The sequence below is a fragment of the Amblyomma mixtum genome, chromosome 2 (assembly GCF_055824585.1).
Source record: "Amblyomma mixtum isolate Tamu chromosome 2, ASM5582458v1, whole genome shotgun sequence".
Taxonomy (NCBI): Eukaryota; Metazoa; Arthropoda; class Arachnida; order Ixodida; family Ixodidae; genus Amblyomma; species Amblyomma mixtum.
This window is the reverse complement of record NC_143013.1, coordinates 293,361,094-293,376,950: the sequence shown is the minus strand read 5'-3', so window position 1 is coordinate 293,376,950 and position 15,857 is coordinate 293,361,094. Positions and strand designations below refer to the sequence as shown.

At 48.2% G+C, this 15,857-nt stretch overlaps 1 protein-coding gene across 7 annotated transcripts in view; it reads right to left on the bottom strand.

Moving 5' to 3' along the window:
• The window catches only part of Rbp (RIMS binding protein), a 388,544-nt gene that overhangs the window by 74,228 nt on the left and 298,459 nt on the right, over positions 1–15,857 (bottom strand). For all 7 annotated transcript variants that reach the window (XM_089574466.1, XM_089574471.1, XM_089574467.1 and 4 more), the window contains exon 7: positions 217–306. In XM_089574466.1, coding sequence (XP_089430592.1) covers positions 217–306 — 90 coding nt within the window. The remainder of the gene's footprint in view (positions 1–216; positions 307–15,857) is intronic.

Sequence of the window (15,857 nt, the reverse complement as noted above, 5' to 3'; positions counted from 1 at the left end):
GCTTCGAATACTATTGCATGGCCAACACATAATGTAGAATTAGGTGTCCCTGTGAATTTTTTTTTTTTTACAAAAGTTTCACTCGATTAGTCACACCTGATACTGTTCGCTGAAACGCCACACCCAAAACTACGACAAGAGGCAGTACGTAGGCGGCGCGTGCAATGCGCTCGTTCATCGATCGCTGCAAGCGCAGCGTGTCTGCGTGCTACTGACCGTCCGTAGCCGGGCGACTTCCTCCTCGAGGGTTGCGTTCTGGGCCTCGACCTCGATCTTCTGCTCCAGGGCTTCAAGCAGCTGCCGCTCCTGCGAATGCAAGACGCGTCAGCGATCAGGGAACGGGGGACAAAAAAAAAAAAAAAAACAACGTGTCGTGTATGACCAGCTGGCACTATGCACCCGACACACAATCCAGTTAAATGTTAATCATGGCACGACGGTATCTCGTTAACCTGAACTCGCTTAATTCAAAATTCCGGTTTATTCAAACCAATGGTTCGGTCCGGTCAACATCAATATCAAGGCTTCTTTCGAGTTAGGCTGTTTTCTAACCATATTTCTGTACGCCGAAAGCAGAGGATGAGTCGTGGAGGACTTTCCAATGGGCTGCAAGGAACTTATCAGGTGGAGTATAGAGGTGTTTGTATATGCACTTGACGAGCCGCGACAGTGATTGCACATGTGATCTGCGTTCTTCAAGCGCGATATAACTTTTTTTTTTTTTTGCAATGATATGTAATCTGCCAGTATACAGTGAACACGCGATGTATAGCATCTAGGGCAAAATTTCGGCAGAAAAAAAAAATCGTTTTGCTAGATACTCCTCACCCAGCAGATATAATTGTTTTGTGCATTTCTTGCGGTATTGGGCTATACTGAAAAAAAAAAAAGAAATGCTGCACAATCTGGACATATCGATATCCCAGAGAGACAAAAATTTAATGTTCTAAACATATATAGCCCAATTACTATATACTGGAATATACGGTACTCCCTTAGGCACCTTTGTTTTTTTGAAGCGTTCCTAAAAAGTATTAGAGTAATGGCCAAGCTTTTCGAACAACGCGAGGATCGTAATTTCCTTCTGATGTTTTGCACGCTTCTACTTGAAGTGCCTTGATTTTGTTGGAATCATAATTTAATTAACGACTTCAATTCACGATGAAGTTGACGCAGTTTCCAGGCCATTTACGAAAGCAGCGAAGCTGGCAGTTAACGAACGAGACAGCAAAGGAAACTCTACATGTGCAGTAAGGTCGCTTACAGAAGATTAAATTTATTTTTGCATGAATTCCAGCTGATTAAAGCCTGTCTCCTTCTCTGTCTCATTTACTATTCACTCACGTGACCTTTCGCGGTCGTTTGTTATCACGTCATTAATATCATCTTGCTGATCGAAACCGAATTTTAGGAGTTGAGTACTGCAGGGGATTCAACTTGAAGAGGATAAAGATGAAAGTCGAAACAGCTTTTCGTAAAAGGCTTTAAGAGAAGTTTATTGAACCCAGGACCAAAAATTATCGCTGAGGCTTAGCTAAGGTTAAGCCTAGTCAGATGCGAAGCAGTAGTAGTAGTAAAAGACTTTTATTCGACCAAAATTTATAGGCCGAGCATTTCGACCGCCTGGGCGACCAGAAGCCGCTGTTCTTCTTCCCCTTCAGCGCCAAGCCAGTCGAGCCAGGTGGTGATGGATAGAGAGTGTGGGGGGAAGGAACCCGACTGCTGAGCAGCCGGGCAATAGAAGAGGCAATGGGCCAGGTCCGCATAGATACAGGGGCAGTTGGGACAGGAAGGGTCCGATCGATAGCGATAGAGGAAGAGGCGGGACGGGGTGATAACTGCATCCATCTGAATGTGCCGAAGAAGGCGAGACTCCGGCACCGTGAGTGATGGATGAGGGGGAGGGTAAAGGCGTTTGTCGAGGCGGAGCTCAAGGTAGACCTCTTTTATGGTGCGGCGAAGGGTGAGTCTCCCACCGTCCTCCGAGGGCTTGGGCCAGGGGATCAACGGTGCCCGGAAAAGTGTGTCGCGGGCGAGCTGATGGGCCAGCTCATTGCCGTCAATCCCTGAATGCCCAGGGACCCAGCGGAGGAAAACGATGGAAGGCTGCAGTGCGGAGACCGCTCGTTCGACCTCCTGTTGGAGAGGAGGGGTCAGGGTGCGTTTCTGTATGTGGTGTATAGCGGCTTGTGAGTCTGAATAGACTGTGTACTCTTGGAGAGAGGGAAGGAGGGCAAATGACTGGAGGGCATGCGCAATGGCGAGAACCTCGAGGGACAATGCGTCTGGAGAGATACGGCCCGCTGGTGTGGGTTTCAGGAGCAGGGAGGTGTGGATGGTACAGGGCGTAGCCGCAGGAACCTCGAGGAGCCACGAAAGAAGCATCCGTGTAAGCTACACCCTGGGTATCAAAGAGAGGGGAATGGTGCTGTGCGGCCGCATGACGACGTCCGGCGTGCAGGACGGGGGACATGTTGGTCGGGAGGGGAAGGATACGAAGATTGGGAGCGGGGGTGGGAATAGGAGAGGTAAACGGGGAGATTGGAATGGGCGAGATACCCGCTTGAGTCAATAACCACTGACCCTGACGGGTAAGGGAAAGCCGGGCAAGCTGCGAGTCACGATGGAGACTGAGAAGAGAACGAAGAGGATGGAAGAGGCCTGTGGCAAAGAGCTTAGAGGTAGAGGTAGTGATAGGGAGGTTGAGAGCTGCCTTGTAGAGGCCCACAAGGGCAGTCTCGAGAGCGTTAAGTTGAGTCTGAGTGAAGGAAGCGTAGGGTGCAAAGTACAAGACCTTGTTGAGGGCCAGCGCGTGGGCAACTCGGCAAGCGTGAGCCTCGTGGAGACCTGAGCGTCGAGTGACCACGCGCCGCAGGAGGTGAGTTACAGAGTGGCAGGTGGTGACAGCGCGGTGGAGGGCTTGCACATTCTTAGCCGCATGCAAAGGGAAGCCAAGAACTTTGCACTGTGTGACGACAGGAATAGGAGAGCCTATTGGTGGCTAGGCTTGGTAATACATGGCTTTCCTTGGTTGCATACTTGGTCATTTTAATACAACCACTAGAAGCCTTCGTCGTGGGGGAAGACAACGGCATGGCTACAGCGGAACGCCGACTAACCCCGAGACGCGCGTTGGGTGAGCGCCTGGATTGCCACGGAAGCCGCGTCTGCCTGCCCGGTGGAGCGAGCGTTTCACCTACACCGAGTGTGAACGCGCGTTCGAAATGCGCGGGAATGCCGCTCGAGGACATTCCGGCGTCTGTGCGATGGCATCGTCACGACGACGTCACGGTGTCACGTGGCGTGACGGCTAGGGGTCCCACGGCGACGGCGCGAGGTGGAGGCCGCCTCTCTCATCCGATGTCACGTGGTGTGACGTCTAGGGGTCCCACGCCGACGGCGTGAGTGGTAGCTCTAGCAATATGCTTCGCATAAAAGGGAAATCGGTCCCTCTACAAAAACAAACAAACATTGCGGCGACTGATGTCGCCCGGTGCACACACACACACACGCAGGGAACTTAAAGAGTCCAAAACCACGAGATGTCCAAGAAAGTTCAGGCTTCTTCAGGCATTGACTGGTCGCTCGTTCAACCGTTAGCTAGAATACTCGCATTAATCAAGGTCGCGTTAGTATGAAACACAGCGTCATGCAAGTGGGACTAGTGGGTGGTACCATTGGTACAAAGATTGTGGACCACCTAATTGGCGTAGGATGTTCGGAGAAGTATAAAACGATTCAGCGGGTTACGGAGCATAAGATTACTAGTCGAAGCAAAGCGTAGCCCATCACAGAGATTCGCATCGACGACCTTTGGTTCCCCAAACCGTGACTTCTTGTAACTTCAAACGTCCATTACGTCCAGACTAATTGACGTAGGACGTTAAAAGTGGTGTCAAACGATTTGTATTCTTGCACTGTATACGTTGAAATCAAAAAAGTAGATATCTAATACAACGAAAGATTTGTACCGGATATAGCGAAGATGACTAATGAGGCAGTATTCTTTCGATATTGCTAACGCTCGATACTCATACGCTGCCTGGGCGCTTTGCTTTTTTTTTTTTTTCACTAAGGCTTAAACCTGGAAGATCTCCCACTGAACACGCGCTGAGACCTCAAAATATCGCATGTAAACGCCATTCGCCAAGTACGCCGAGGATGACAACCGAGAATATTAAGCGGAGTAAGCGAAAAATTAAAATAACAAGTTTTCGCTTTGTATTCGCCACAATGCGTTTGTAATATCGCTTCGAAGTGTAGAGCTCACAGAGCCTCTGGACATTATTCCTCCTTCTCGACACAATGAATATAGAGAGATGGTCGAAATGACCATCCAAGATCTGCTTTCAAGGAGATTTGCACGAGTGTTCTTCCATGCGGGACGCTCTAATTCATTTTGCTTTGTCTTGCTGAGGCGGAATATCCAGCCGGAGGTCCTCAGAGTCCCATGGAAGTCTCTCCGGCTTTGAACAACAAAATAAACTTTGCGCGCATCGAAGCGCCGAGCAGCAGTTTCACACGTACCGACTGGCGGCGAAATTGTTCCCGAGATGGCTTTACGCGCTGATGCGTTAGCGTTTTATTGCCCCCACTAAACCAGTTCGCACGGACCGGCCCGAAATTGCCGCCTCGGTATTATATCCGACCCCTATACGGACGCAGGATGGGCGTCAGTGTGCAGTGTATATGTGCCTATATAAGCTTGGAAGCGGAAGAGCAGTTGGAGACGAAAATATACCGAATATGCGTGAGCATTAAAGCTTTGGCTACAAGAAAAAGCGAGATGAATGCAATATCATTAACGTAAATCAATGAAAAATCTTCTGGGAAAACATCTATAAAAGAAAAAAAAACGCGTTATTTACGGAGCACAGAATTCGACGTCTAACGGCTTTAGGTGAGTCTATTTTATTCAATTCTGTGTTTTTCATAGTGACGAACAAAGCAATAGTTCGCCCGTACGCGCTAGCAGAGCATGAACACATAAGAACATTTTACAGGAACATAGTACAATTGCACGTAAAACATTTCACCACAAAATTATATTGTACTGACTGGGAACACAACTATGAAATAATTGCTTCGTATTCGCTGTAACACCCTGGTACAACAGCACCGCATCAAGTAAGACAGGCCGAAAGGATGTGTGGTACAGCATACATCACTTTCAAACGTGAACGACTCTCCTTTCTACTATTAAGCAAGGCTGCAAACATTACTTCACATTCTGGTTTCTTGACAGGTCAGAAAAATAAAGGGTGCGTTATTGGAAGCAGAGCCTGGAGAATTCAGCATGCGATGGTTCTGGTATCATGGATTCTCACCAAGAAAACAGCATCGACAACTGCCCACTATTTATTTTCCCCTTCTTTCGTTTCCTCGATAGCTGAACACTCCCAGATCACCAGGAAAAAACCGCACAATTTTACCCAATATCCTCACCCTTCACTCAACACTGAACAAGCTCACGTCTTTCGCTAAATTCAAACTAACTCTCTCCTCGCCCCATTAATGCTCTACAACATCGGATGGGGTGAACACAGCTCACTGTCCCAACTGTCCAGAGATCAGGGCAGACAGAACACATTCTAAATTCATGTAACACTGTCATTACCTTCCCTTATATCTTTTAACCTCCCCCTCCTTGGAGTGTTCGGCTTTACTCAGGCTCGGCGGATAATCTGAGGGCATTAGCCTAGCAAGCGCTCTTAATGACTGGACCTTGGCGCTGGCTTTGAGTATCTTTTTCCTCCTCTTCGTTTCTGAGCATTAAATTAACTGTAAAGACGGCTTATGTACTCAGCTAGCCAATTCAACACCCCCTCACACCCAATTTGTGAGCGTAGTAGCACAGCGGTAGTCTCACCATTCTGGAGCAACACACAGAACCCGAATCACTGGCTCCTTTGTGTATGGTACAAGAAATTAGTGATTTGGCGAACTGCGCAGTAAAGCTCTTTGCATGACTGGATTTAATCGGGGTTATTTTGCACATATGGATGGGAATTTCACTCCGCACACTACAACTGTCAACAACAGCCTTGCGCACATTCTCTCATTTGCAGTTATTTTTTTGCCTTCGGTGGAGGGAGGGTACATATTACGCAAAGTACAGATTTCAGCTTAACAGTTAGTGCGAGGACAATTAGCAGGACAACAGTTAGGAGGACAATTTAGCTGCAGCAAAAGAAAACACACTAAATTATTTTCGCATCTGCGAAAATAATTTATGAGTATTTATGGGTATGAAAATAAGCTTGTCTTAGGACTTAATTCTGCTACAACTTTGGCTCTAGAAACAGGTGCAAAAACGAAGAAAAGAAAAAACTTCACGTTAGGATTTAGTCTGTCCCGCGAACTAGCCTGATAGCAAAGCAAACAAAAAAACACACGGCCCCGAAATATTGCAACTGCAGCTAACTCATACCTTGTCCTCCATATTGGTCTCAGAGCTTCTTGCGAAAAGATCCAGCGGCGTGACGTCATAAAGCTAGCCGTAAGCGGAAAGCCAGCTGCCAATCCGTCAGCGCAGCGGACGTTCTCATGGCGACGCAGATAGCGCACGCGCGGCGTCTTCCACGGCGGGTCGAACAAAAGAGCCAAAATGCTTCCCTCTTTCTGTTTCACTCTTCATTCGAGTCACGAAAACGGAATTATGCGCACGACGTCTCCGCCACCACCAGCCCGGGTGAACGTGACTGCTTTCTTTTTTATTGCCTTGCTTTCGTCACACAAAGGCTTTTGCCATAGGCAAGTCGCGCCCCTCTGGTCACGACCAGCAGGAGAGGGACCGAAAAACAAACGGGACGTTCCAGTAAAGGAAACAACGCTGGACACTAACGACCTGTGTCCGGCGTTCTCTGCGATGCCCCGTTATGGACTTCCTGCCAGCGTAATCTAACTTTTCATCTGCCTTTTTATCACGAGCCGGTCGTTTCAGCAGTCTAACAGCATACGCACTTCTTTGTATATGTGATTTGTGCATACACGCACGCGCGCACCTGTATGTGTGCTGGCAAGTGCGCGCAGCGCGCTTTGCCTTTTCAAGCAATAGTTTTTGTTTTTCCAGCAGTGTATTCACCTAGTAAGCGTTCATGACAAACAATACCTCCTAAATGCACTTTTGTCCTCACCACATCTACGTGCGCATCGCTGCACCATGGTGTGGAAAATTTCCACATTGGTCGCCGTTGGTTGCCGTTGACTGTGATGAAATCCCCCTTCCCCAACCCTTCTTTTAGTAGTAATTATATTCATCGCCATTATAGCAGTCTTTCGGCACTGATGCAAACAAGCAAGAACAAACAAATGAATGAATGAATGAATGAATGAATGAATGAATGAATGAATGAATGAATGAATGAATGAATGAATGAATGAATGAATGTTTGTTGATTTAGGCGCGTTTTCTCGCACATAAAGAGGCAAAGGAAATTACGATCTGATGCCTGTAACATTAATCCACACACCCCCATCCGCATATTAAATGTTCGTACTGCACGCCGCAAGCCCCCCGTTGCTATTACCGTGATGTAAGTGCTGAGGTCAAAGTACTGGCCTACACTTTCTTACACCCGGTTTCTTCTGTCCTGAAGCAACTTAAACCGCAGCCTGCATCCTATGCTCCATTACAGACGTACACCGAGTTTCCTCAAACCCTAACGCATTGTTGCGCGCTGCCCGCGCGCCCTTTAAGAACGATGATGAGGGAAGGACTCAAAGAGGAAGGTAGAAACAATAGCGCCGAAACAACACACACGTGCGTGCGACGATCCGAAAGCACGGCACGGGAGGCGAAGGGATGGCGGGAAGGGCACGTGCCACATTGAACAGTGCCCCTCGCCGAAACGAGGAAGACGAGACGGGCAGGGAAGAGAGGAGAACTATAGGGACGAGGGAGGAGAGGGGGCCGATCCTCCCTTTCCCTAATTACCGGGGGCAGCGAAGCAGGGCGCACAGCCGCTGCAGACGACGAGGGGAAGCAGAGGGGGACGTTGTGGCGGCGTGTAGCCAACGCCGTTGGTCGCCTTTCGTATATACACAGGCGGGCGTGCCTTATACCTCCTCATGTTATTTTACCTAACTCCTTAATCTTCCCCATTTTTTTTTTGCGCTTCCGCGCTCGAAGCCGTCACTTCCGGATAGTCACTGTTGTCGCGGGATTAAAACGCCTCTCGCGCGCCTATCTCGTCGGCAGCGCTCAGGGAGAACGGCTCCCTAGGGGTTCGCGCCGAGCACGGAAACCCGCAGCCTGTCGGCTTCTTTTGTCGTTTCTCGAGAGCGAAGCAGGCCAGCGGGGAGGGGGGAGGAGAGAGCTGTTCGGTGTGTCGCGCGTTAACTGGCCCCTGAGTAGGAAAGGAAGGGAAAGCGGCGAATAAAGTTGAATCGCTCGAAACGACGTGGAATGAAGGGCATGCGAGTAAATTGCAGGGAGACAGGCAGTGAATATCCTCCAGTATCCTCCCCAGAGGTTGAAACAAAGACGCGAGAAGAAAAATACATAGATTTTACTCTGTTCCTCTGGAATTAAACGGAGAAAAGAAGGAGAGAAAAGATTGGACTTTTAAGAGGAATGTGGGCGTGAAATGAGACACCCGGGCGCGTGAACTAATGAGCACTCAGCGGAGAGAGCGAATGAGCAAGCGAGGAATAAAAGCATGCGGTATCCAAAAATAAAAGAGCGAGAAAAAAAAAACGACGAGATAGAGGCTAAGGGAAAGTACTTGGCTGCACCTCCTGCGAGACTGGAGGAGGAAATTTATGAAAAATGTAGGAGGCAAGGAAACAACCGCAAGCGTTTCTAAAACATGAATACGTTGCAAAACAAAAATGGACACCTTTTTTTTTCCATGTAACAATGCAGTTACGTGTGTGAAGGTGCATTCATACAGCGACTTTATCCCGGCTTTTACAACTGTAAGCGACGGCTGTTCTCTATTTTGGGACATTAGTGCTATCTTTACGCATAGCGGGGCCAAGTAATTCTGGACGCGTCAGGTGGCAGTGTTGAGAAAAATAGCCCTTACTAAAAGTGGACCAGGGGGGACGATGCAACCAAGCAGCAGCCACTCTGTGGAACATTTTGCCGACGCGCAGTTTAAACGGCAGTCGCGCTCTCTCGCACCCGCGAGCGTTAAGACTTAATCGAAACGTCGATATGGCAGAGAGAAGAGGCGGTGCCACGTTTTCCACCGACGAGGCGGTGGGCATAGTCACATATCGCTGGCTTTTTCGCTGCAGGTTCCCTTTACCCAGTACAATGACATGAGGGCGGTGGCACAGATGTTCTCGCATGGTGCAAAAAGGTAAAGCATCGTTTTTTCTACTGCGCTTTGGGGAATATAAAAAGATCGGGATACTTTTTCGTATTTTTAGGGAATAAAAAGGGAGTTTTCTCGCCAAAAATGACTGCCGTGAAACTCAGCGAGGATTAAAGAAAATACGAACAAACAGGCAACCAGAGACCTCAGCTCACTAAATTAAGATAAGAAGAAATTGTGCGTGAGGTTTAACGATCCGCGGCTACACATAGGCTTAGAGTGGTACCCTAGTGAAGAGCTCCGAATTAACTTCGGCCACCTGGGATTCTTCACGTACACTGCCATCGAGCAGCAGAAGTACGGGCGTGCTCACACTTCACCTCCATGGAAATGGGGATGCCGCATTCAGGATTCGATCTCACGACCTTGGGATCAGCTGCCGAACGCTACAGACACTGAGCTTACAAAGCAGATAGAGAAAGGAGAGTGGTACGAGACAATAGCTCGCAAAACGCGGTAAGCGCACACCATCCTTCGCTAGCGTCTTCTTTACCCATTGTGTCCGGGGCCTGTCTATCGGAACAAGAAGAAGCGTCGCGCAGCGGCAGGGTGAACAGCGGACAACGTCGTTATCTTCCCGAATCGGGAGAGCCTTTTGCAGGGACCGGTGCCGGAAACGAGCTGCCGCAATTCCATCTTTCCGCTTTCGCTGTCGCTTCCTGGGCCCCACTTCCGTCGTTGCCTTCGCCTCCTCTTCCCTCTTCCCATCCCCTCAACCCTGCCAAGGCGTAGTCGAAGCATTTCCTTTCTCCATCTCATCCTCCCCAATCTTTCCATGAGCCAAGCGAACAACGCTAAACGCAGAGAAGGCTTCCCTACAACGTCCTTCCAGCACGCCGGTGTGTTTATTAACGGTCTGCTTTTTTCCTCGCTGCGTCGTGACAACCGGTCTATTTATGGGCTTTACCTTTACGTGGCTGACGTAATATATCTCCTCGTATTAGCACGGCAAGCACTCAATCAGACAGCCGGCCAAAATGAGGGGATATTACGTGTTAGCGTCGCAACTAGAGTAAAGTTTCGAACCGAAACAAAAAAAAAATCTACAGAGCACTGTCACGCCTAACGCTTCATCCCATCTCCCCTCCCCATTGTGCCCTTCGTTATCTGGAGCCAAATGCATAGTGACGCTGAAAGCAAAACGGAGGAAAAAGGGTGAGAACTGGTCGAAGCTACGACAGACAACAAGCCTGACATGCTGTAATCCTGGATTGATATCGCCGGTGACGGAGAACCGCAAAGGCGATAAAGGAGGCACAAGGGCCAAGAAAGGAAATGCAGGCAGCTGCAGGCGGCTCTGAGCAAAGCCAGCTGCAGAGAGGCAGACTATAAGATGCAGGCGCGGCGCGTCGACATGGTGGAAGCCTTCGGTCAAGGATATTCGTGGAACTGTCCATATAGGGAATAAAGGGCGTCACTATAGGGAAGCCTTGGATCAAACATAAAGAATTTTCAACACAGGGAAGTCAGTGCGTCGATATAGGGAAGCCTTCGATCAAATCACCTGTCGACAAGTGTAGGACGCCGGCGTAAGCCTGCTTGCGAGTGGAAGGCTTGCAGCAGCTGCCGTCAGTTTGAACTACGCCGACCGATTAGATCTGCATTGATCACAACAGCGTCGACCGTACTTCGATGTCTCTCAGAGGAAGCTTTGTGTGACGACAGATTATGTATTTTTATGCGTTCGCCGACAACTGCCTAATGTCGTATTATTTATCCCGGTCATCGATTGGCTGCCTGTGCCATACATAAGCGCATCACGGCTTAAGCGGCGCAGAATGGCGAATTACATGTAAACGATGGAAACATATTACATTATTGTTATATCACTGTCTAAATGTCCAACGAATTCCAGCTTTTTGGTCGCGCGTTCGTGTTCGTTGTTGGTCGCCGTCCACCAAACCAATGTAATACGCAAATGCTACGGCTTTGATTGTTCTCCGCGCCTTGTAGAGGCCGCCAGAGAATGCTCCGTTTTCTGCGAAATTTGTGCACTGTACATGTAGTGCATTCGACTATGTAAGTGAAAACATCTTCATTCAAAGTGCAGAATTTCTGTACGACAGAGCAGACCATGCTGAATGGCCTAACAAGAAGTTTCAGTGATCAGATGTGATTCTATAGGTTCTCTTCAGGCGGTAGATGTTTCTATAAAGTGTCAACCCCACGAGAACATGCTACGGAAAGATAAATTGACTGTAAGGAAACATAGGCCAGAGGGGTTAAAGATAATTACGTGCAGCATAATGTCGTGTACAATAAATTTAACTGAAAAAAAAAGTGGAGCGCGTTTAGCACAAACAGTAAGTCAATATGAGAAGTTCGCCGAACTTTTCCCGCTCTCTCATATGGCAAAAAGCGGACAAAAAATTAACTAACCCAAGTTTAACCACGTACGCGACGTATACCACAGCTTATGGCGAATTGCAATAAGAAAGGTGGGTGTCCGCCTCCTACTACGGCTCCGCTTAGTTTAATTAGTAATTCCGCAGATGCTAATTCAGTCTTAGCGCCCCGCCAGCGCGTGCTTTATGTTTCATCAAAGCCTCAATTCCCCGCCGGGAACAGAGATTACTAACCTCCAAGGATACATTCCATTTAGAAACAGGCGTGGGCCCGTAGTAATACACAAATGTATCACGAATAGCGCCCTGAGTGCCATTCTATTTAAGGCCTCGGTTCTTTTTTCGGGATACTGCCCCTGAGGTAGCTTCAACAAACAAACAAACAAACAAACAAACAAACAAACAAACAAACAAACAAACAAACAAACAAACAAACAAACAAACAAACAAACAAACAAACAAACAAACAAACAAACAAACAAACAAACAAACAAACAAACAAACCAATCAAATCATTGAATAATTAAGTTGCTTTTTAAGTAACTGAATCACTAATTAATTAACGAACTAACAACCAAAACATTGAATAATTAATCTGCTTTCTAAGTGACTTAATTGCGAACTAATTAACGAACTAACCACCCAACCAACTAGCTACTTATATTGAGAACTTACTACAAATAAGCGACTGAATAAATATTACCCTTAAATCTAGGCCCTTCAGAGCCATTCGCCCCAATTTAGCCGTATTCGTAGGACTAGAAGTTTGAGGAGAGAAACAGCGCTCTCAGAAAATGCGAAGGGGGGGGGGGGGGGGGGGGGTGCGTAATTTTGTAAAACGTTTTGTTTCCTTGTGTGCTGGCGGTGGCTATGCGCTCGACCTCCGCGGTCGCCGCTTCCTCCTCAATGCCTCTATTCGTAGCGTCTTCGTGCTCTGGCGTGGCGCCTAAACCACCAAGGCCGCCGTTCGGCACCATCGCACGGACATCCGTTTCATTACGTTCCTTCCTTCTCCCACGAGGCGGCGCGGCGGTACCCCTTGTTACCCATCGCCCAGACGGCGCCTCTTCTGACAACTGCTGCTCCTGCCGCCTCAGCCAATGCCGTTTCCGCCCTCGCGTCGACCCCGGCCGTGCTTCATCTCGCTCTCTCTTGGCCCAGTGCCCACATTCGGATACTGCGACTATTCGCAGTCTTCTTAGTTCTTGGTTAAAAAAAAGCGTTTGCTCTCACTTTCTCTTCATTTGTACGATCCTTTCGCGCGTTGCTGTAGCCAAGTTAGCTATCCCTCCCTCTTTTCTTTCGCGTCGATTGTCCTCTCCACACTATTCAGCGCTTCCGTGTTTTGTTGACGGTCGGAGCCCTCGATTTGCTTGACAGAGAATCGGTGCACTGGTTTCGTTGATTTCGCGCTCCAGTTCAGTGGTGGAAGTTGAAAAAGTGTTTTATAGGGAGCAGCGTAGGACGCAGCATAGAACGGATAGACTGAGGCCAATTTTAAACGTCGCCTGCTGGGACCCCGTATAACCATACAGAAAGGCGATAATCATAGCACCGCGGCTTTATACCGCATACAGTGAGGCCAATTTTAAACGTCGCCTGCTGGGACCACACGTATGCATACAGAAAGGCGATGGTCATAGCAGACACCGCATACCCATACACCGCATACGTTATTCGACTGTACTCCGAGCATGCGAACTAGCTACGTACGGATGACGATAATCCTTGTTTGTCACTAGAGGGGCACTTGAAGCCGTTCTGAACATGTCGGTTCACGGCACCTATTGGCTGCTCCTGCTCGTCATCCCGGTGATAGCGCACAGCTATCCTTAACGTTCACGACACCACTGTTCGGGCAGCAACATCGCCCGATACTAGCCGCACATGTTCATTCACACGCTATAGCTTTTTTTTGTGTTATCTCGCATATTCCTTTCACCTTATTTATTACTGCCACCAGATAAGACATTTTACATCTCTTTTTCGACTAATTGCCAGGTCTGCAGCGCAAGCCAAGTGACTACGCCTTTCGGTTTCTGAAACAAAGGTCACGGGTTCGAATCCCAGCCGCAGCAGTCCCATTTCGTCCGGGGCGAAATGCAAATAGGCCTTTTGCGCGTAAAAAGAATGGCCGATATTAATCCGGAGACCTGCGCTGCGATGCCTTTTACAGTGAAAGGTGTTATAGCTTTTGTTTGAACATATAGCCCTGTATTCTGCCGAGGAAACTACGGCGTCAGCCTTGGATTATTGGTTAGTTGAAAAATTGATTAAATTATATTAAAATAAATGGTCGCCACCTGCAAATCGTGGCAGGTGGAGAAGTGGGAGGAGAAAAGTTCCCTTCTCTAATTTTAGGGAGAGGAAGGAGAGGGAAGATAGAGACAGTATGACAAGTAGCCTTGTTGTTTGGTAGGTATGATGAAAGCGGAGGAATGCGGAACCGTAAGGTGGATGTCACGGGAAGAACCCAAAGGGGGGCTACCGTGGAAGGAGGAGTTTCTATGGGCTTCATGGCTAAACCAAAGCTATAACAGCTTTCGCTGATTTCTGCTACGGCTTTTTTAAAAGGTTTACTCGTTTTCGTTTATCTTGAATTGACTTTACGCCCAGCAACGCTCTGCTGGTGAGGCCTTCCTGCGCATTCCATTCATTTATTATTTCATTTCTTTCAGAGGACCGCTTCAAAGGTTCAATGACCTTTCATCTAGTCAGCGTGCTGCTTCGGGCCGCCAAATTACGCTTGTCAGAAAATTTTTTTCCCGTAATTTTTGCTTCAGGATATTAAATAACTTCGTTGTTCTCGAGTAACGGCTTTTATTAAAAAATACTGCTACGCCATGATGTTGCGCTAACCTCCCATTCTGTGTTCTTCGATCTACAAGACCATTCCTCGAATGCGCATGTTAGATATTTGGGATGAATATGAAAAAAAAAAATCAAGATACCCTTAGAAAAGGATGTCAATTTCATTACGCCGCTCCCTCTTCTTTAGTTGTAGTTTTCTTTCCTTCACTTCTCTTCCCTGAGTACAGCGCGCATCTACTCGTTCAGCGACCGTTCGCGAAGAACGCAGACAGGCTAGACAGCAGCCATCGTTACGGGGACTCTTGGCGCTCTCGTCAGATCTCGCAAAGCCGCGTTCCCTACGCGCTCACCCCGTGAAGAGATACGTGCTTCCACTCGGTCTCCACCGAGCCGAAATGAAGTCGCTCGATCTAAAATAGGGAATAAAACTCTACCAAGTTGGAAATTGAAAAAGGAAAACAACGAAATTGGCACGACAGTTAAAAAGTAAAGCGCAAGCAAAAATTCTACGGGGAAAGGTTTAAGGAGCTCAAGGAGCGGTGCACTGAGAAGAAGAAAAGGAAGTCACATTGAGGAGAAATTCGGGAGCGAAAACGAGGACACATGCAGGGGAACGGCTCATATGAATAGAGCAAACAGCAGCGTCGAATGCTGCAAGGGAATGAAGAAGCCGGCCGCGCATTACGACTCGGCAACGGCTTCTAGAGTGCGAGAAACAAAAGCGGCAGGAGCGAAACAAGCCCTGGCGGGAGATAAGAAAGGAGCGGAGTGGAAATAAAAGTGGAACAAAGAATCCAGCGACGTCTCCAGGGCATCGTTGGAGTGGAATAAAAAGGGAGTGAAGAGGGAGAGGGAGATGGCGGGGACAGAGAAGAGGAAGCGAAACAACGCCGTCTCGCATGGAGCGCTGTAGGCGGTCTGGTTGCGGCGCAGAGACGGCAGCCGTGGTGTGACTCCGAACAATCTCGAAAGCCGCAGCGTGCGCGTTGTCTGCGCTCCGCCGGCAATGATACGTCCCTCGACGACGAAAGGAGGAGTAGAAAAAAAAAAGAAGACCAGACATCTGTTTCGGAGAATGTTGAGGTAGCCGGCTTTAGCCTTTGTATCTTGCGAAGCAGTTTCTTTTTCTGTATGGCAGTTTTCTTCGGATTGTGCGAAATCCACGCTATGTACGGAAAACAGAGAACGCTTCTAAAAAAAGCAAAGGGGCTGCAACGCAATGCCATACGAGCTTCCGCATCAGATGTGAAGGAGTAAGGGTAGTCATACACATGTCCGACGGGGTCATGGTCATATGCATATGGTCTTACATATGGTCATATGTAAGAAGTGGCACATAACTCACGGTGAGATACAGAACATTATAACGACGCATAAA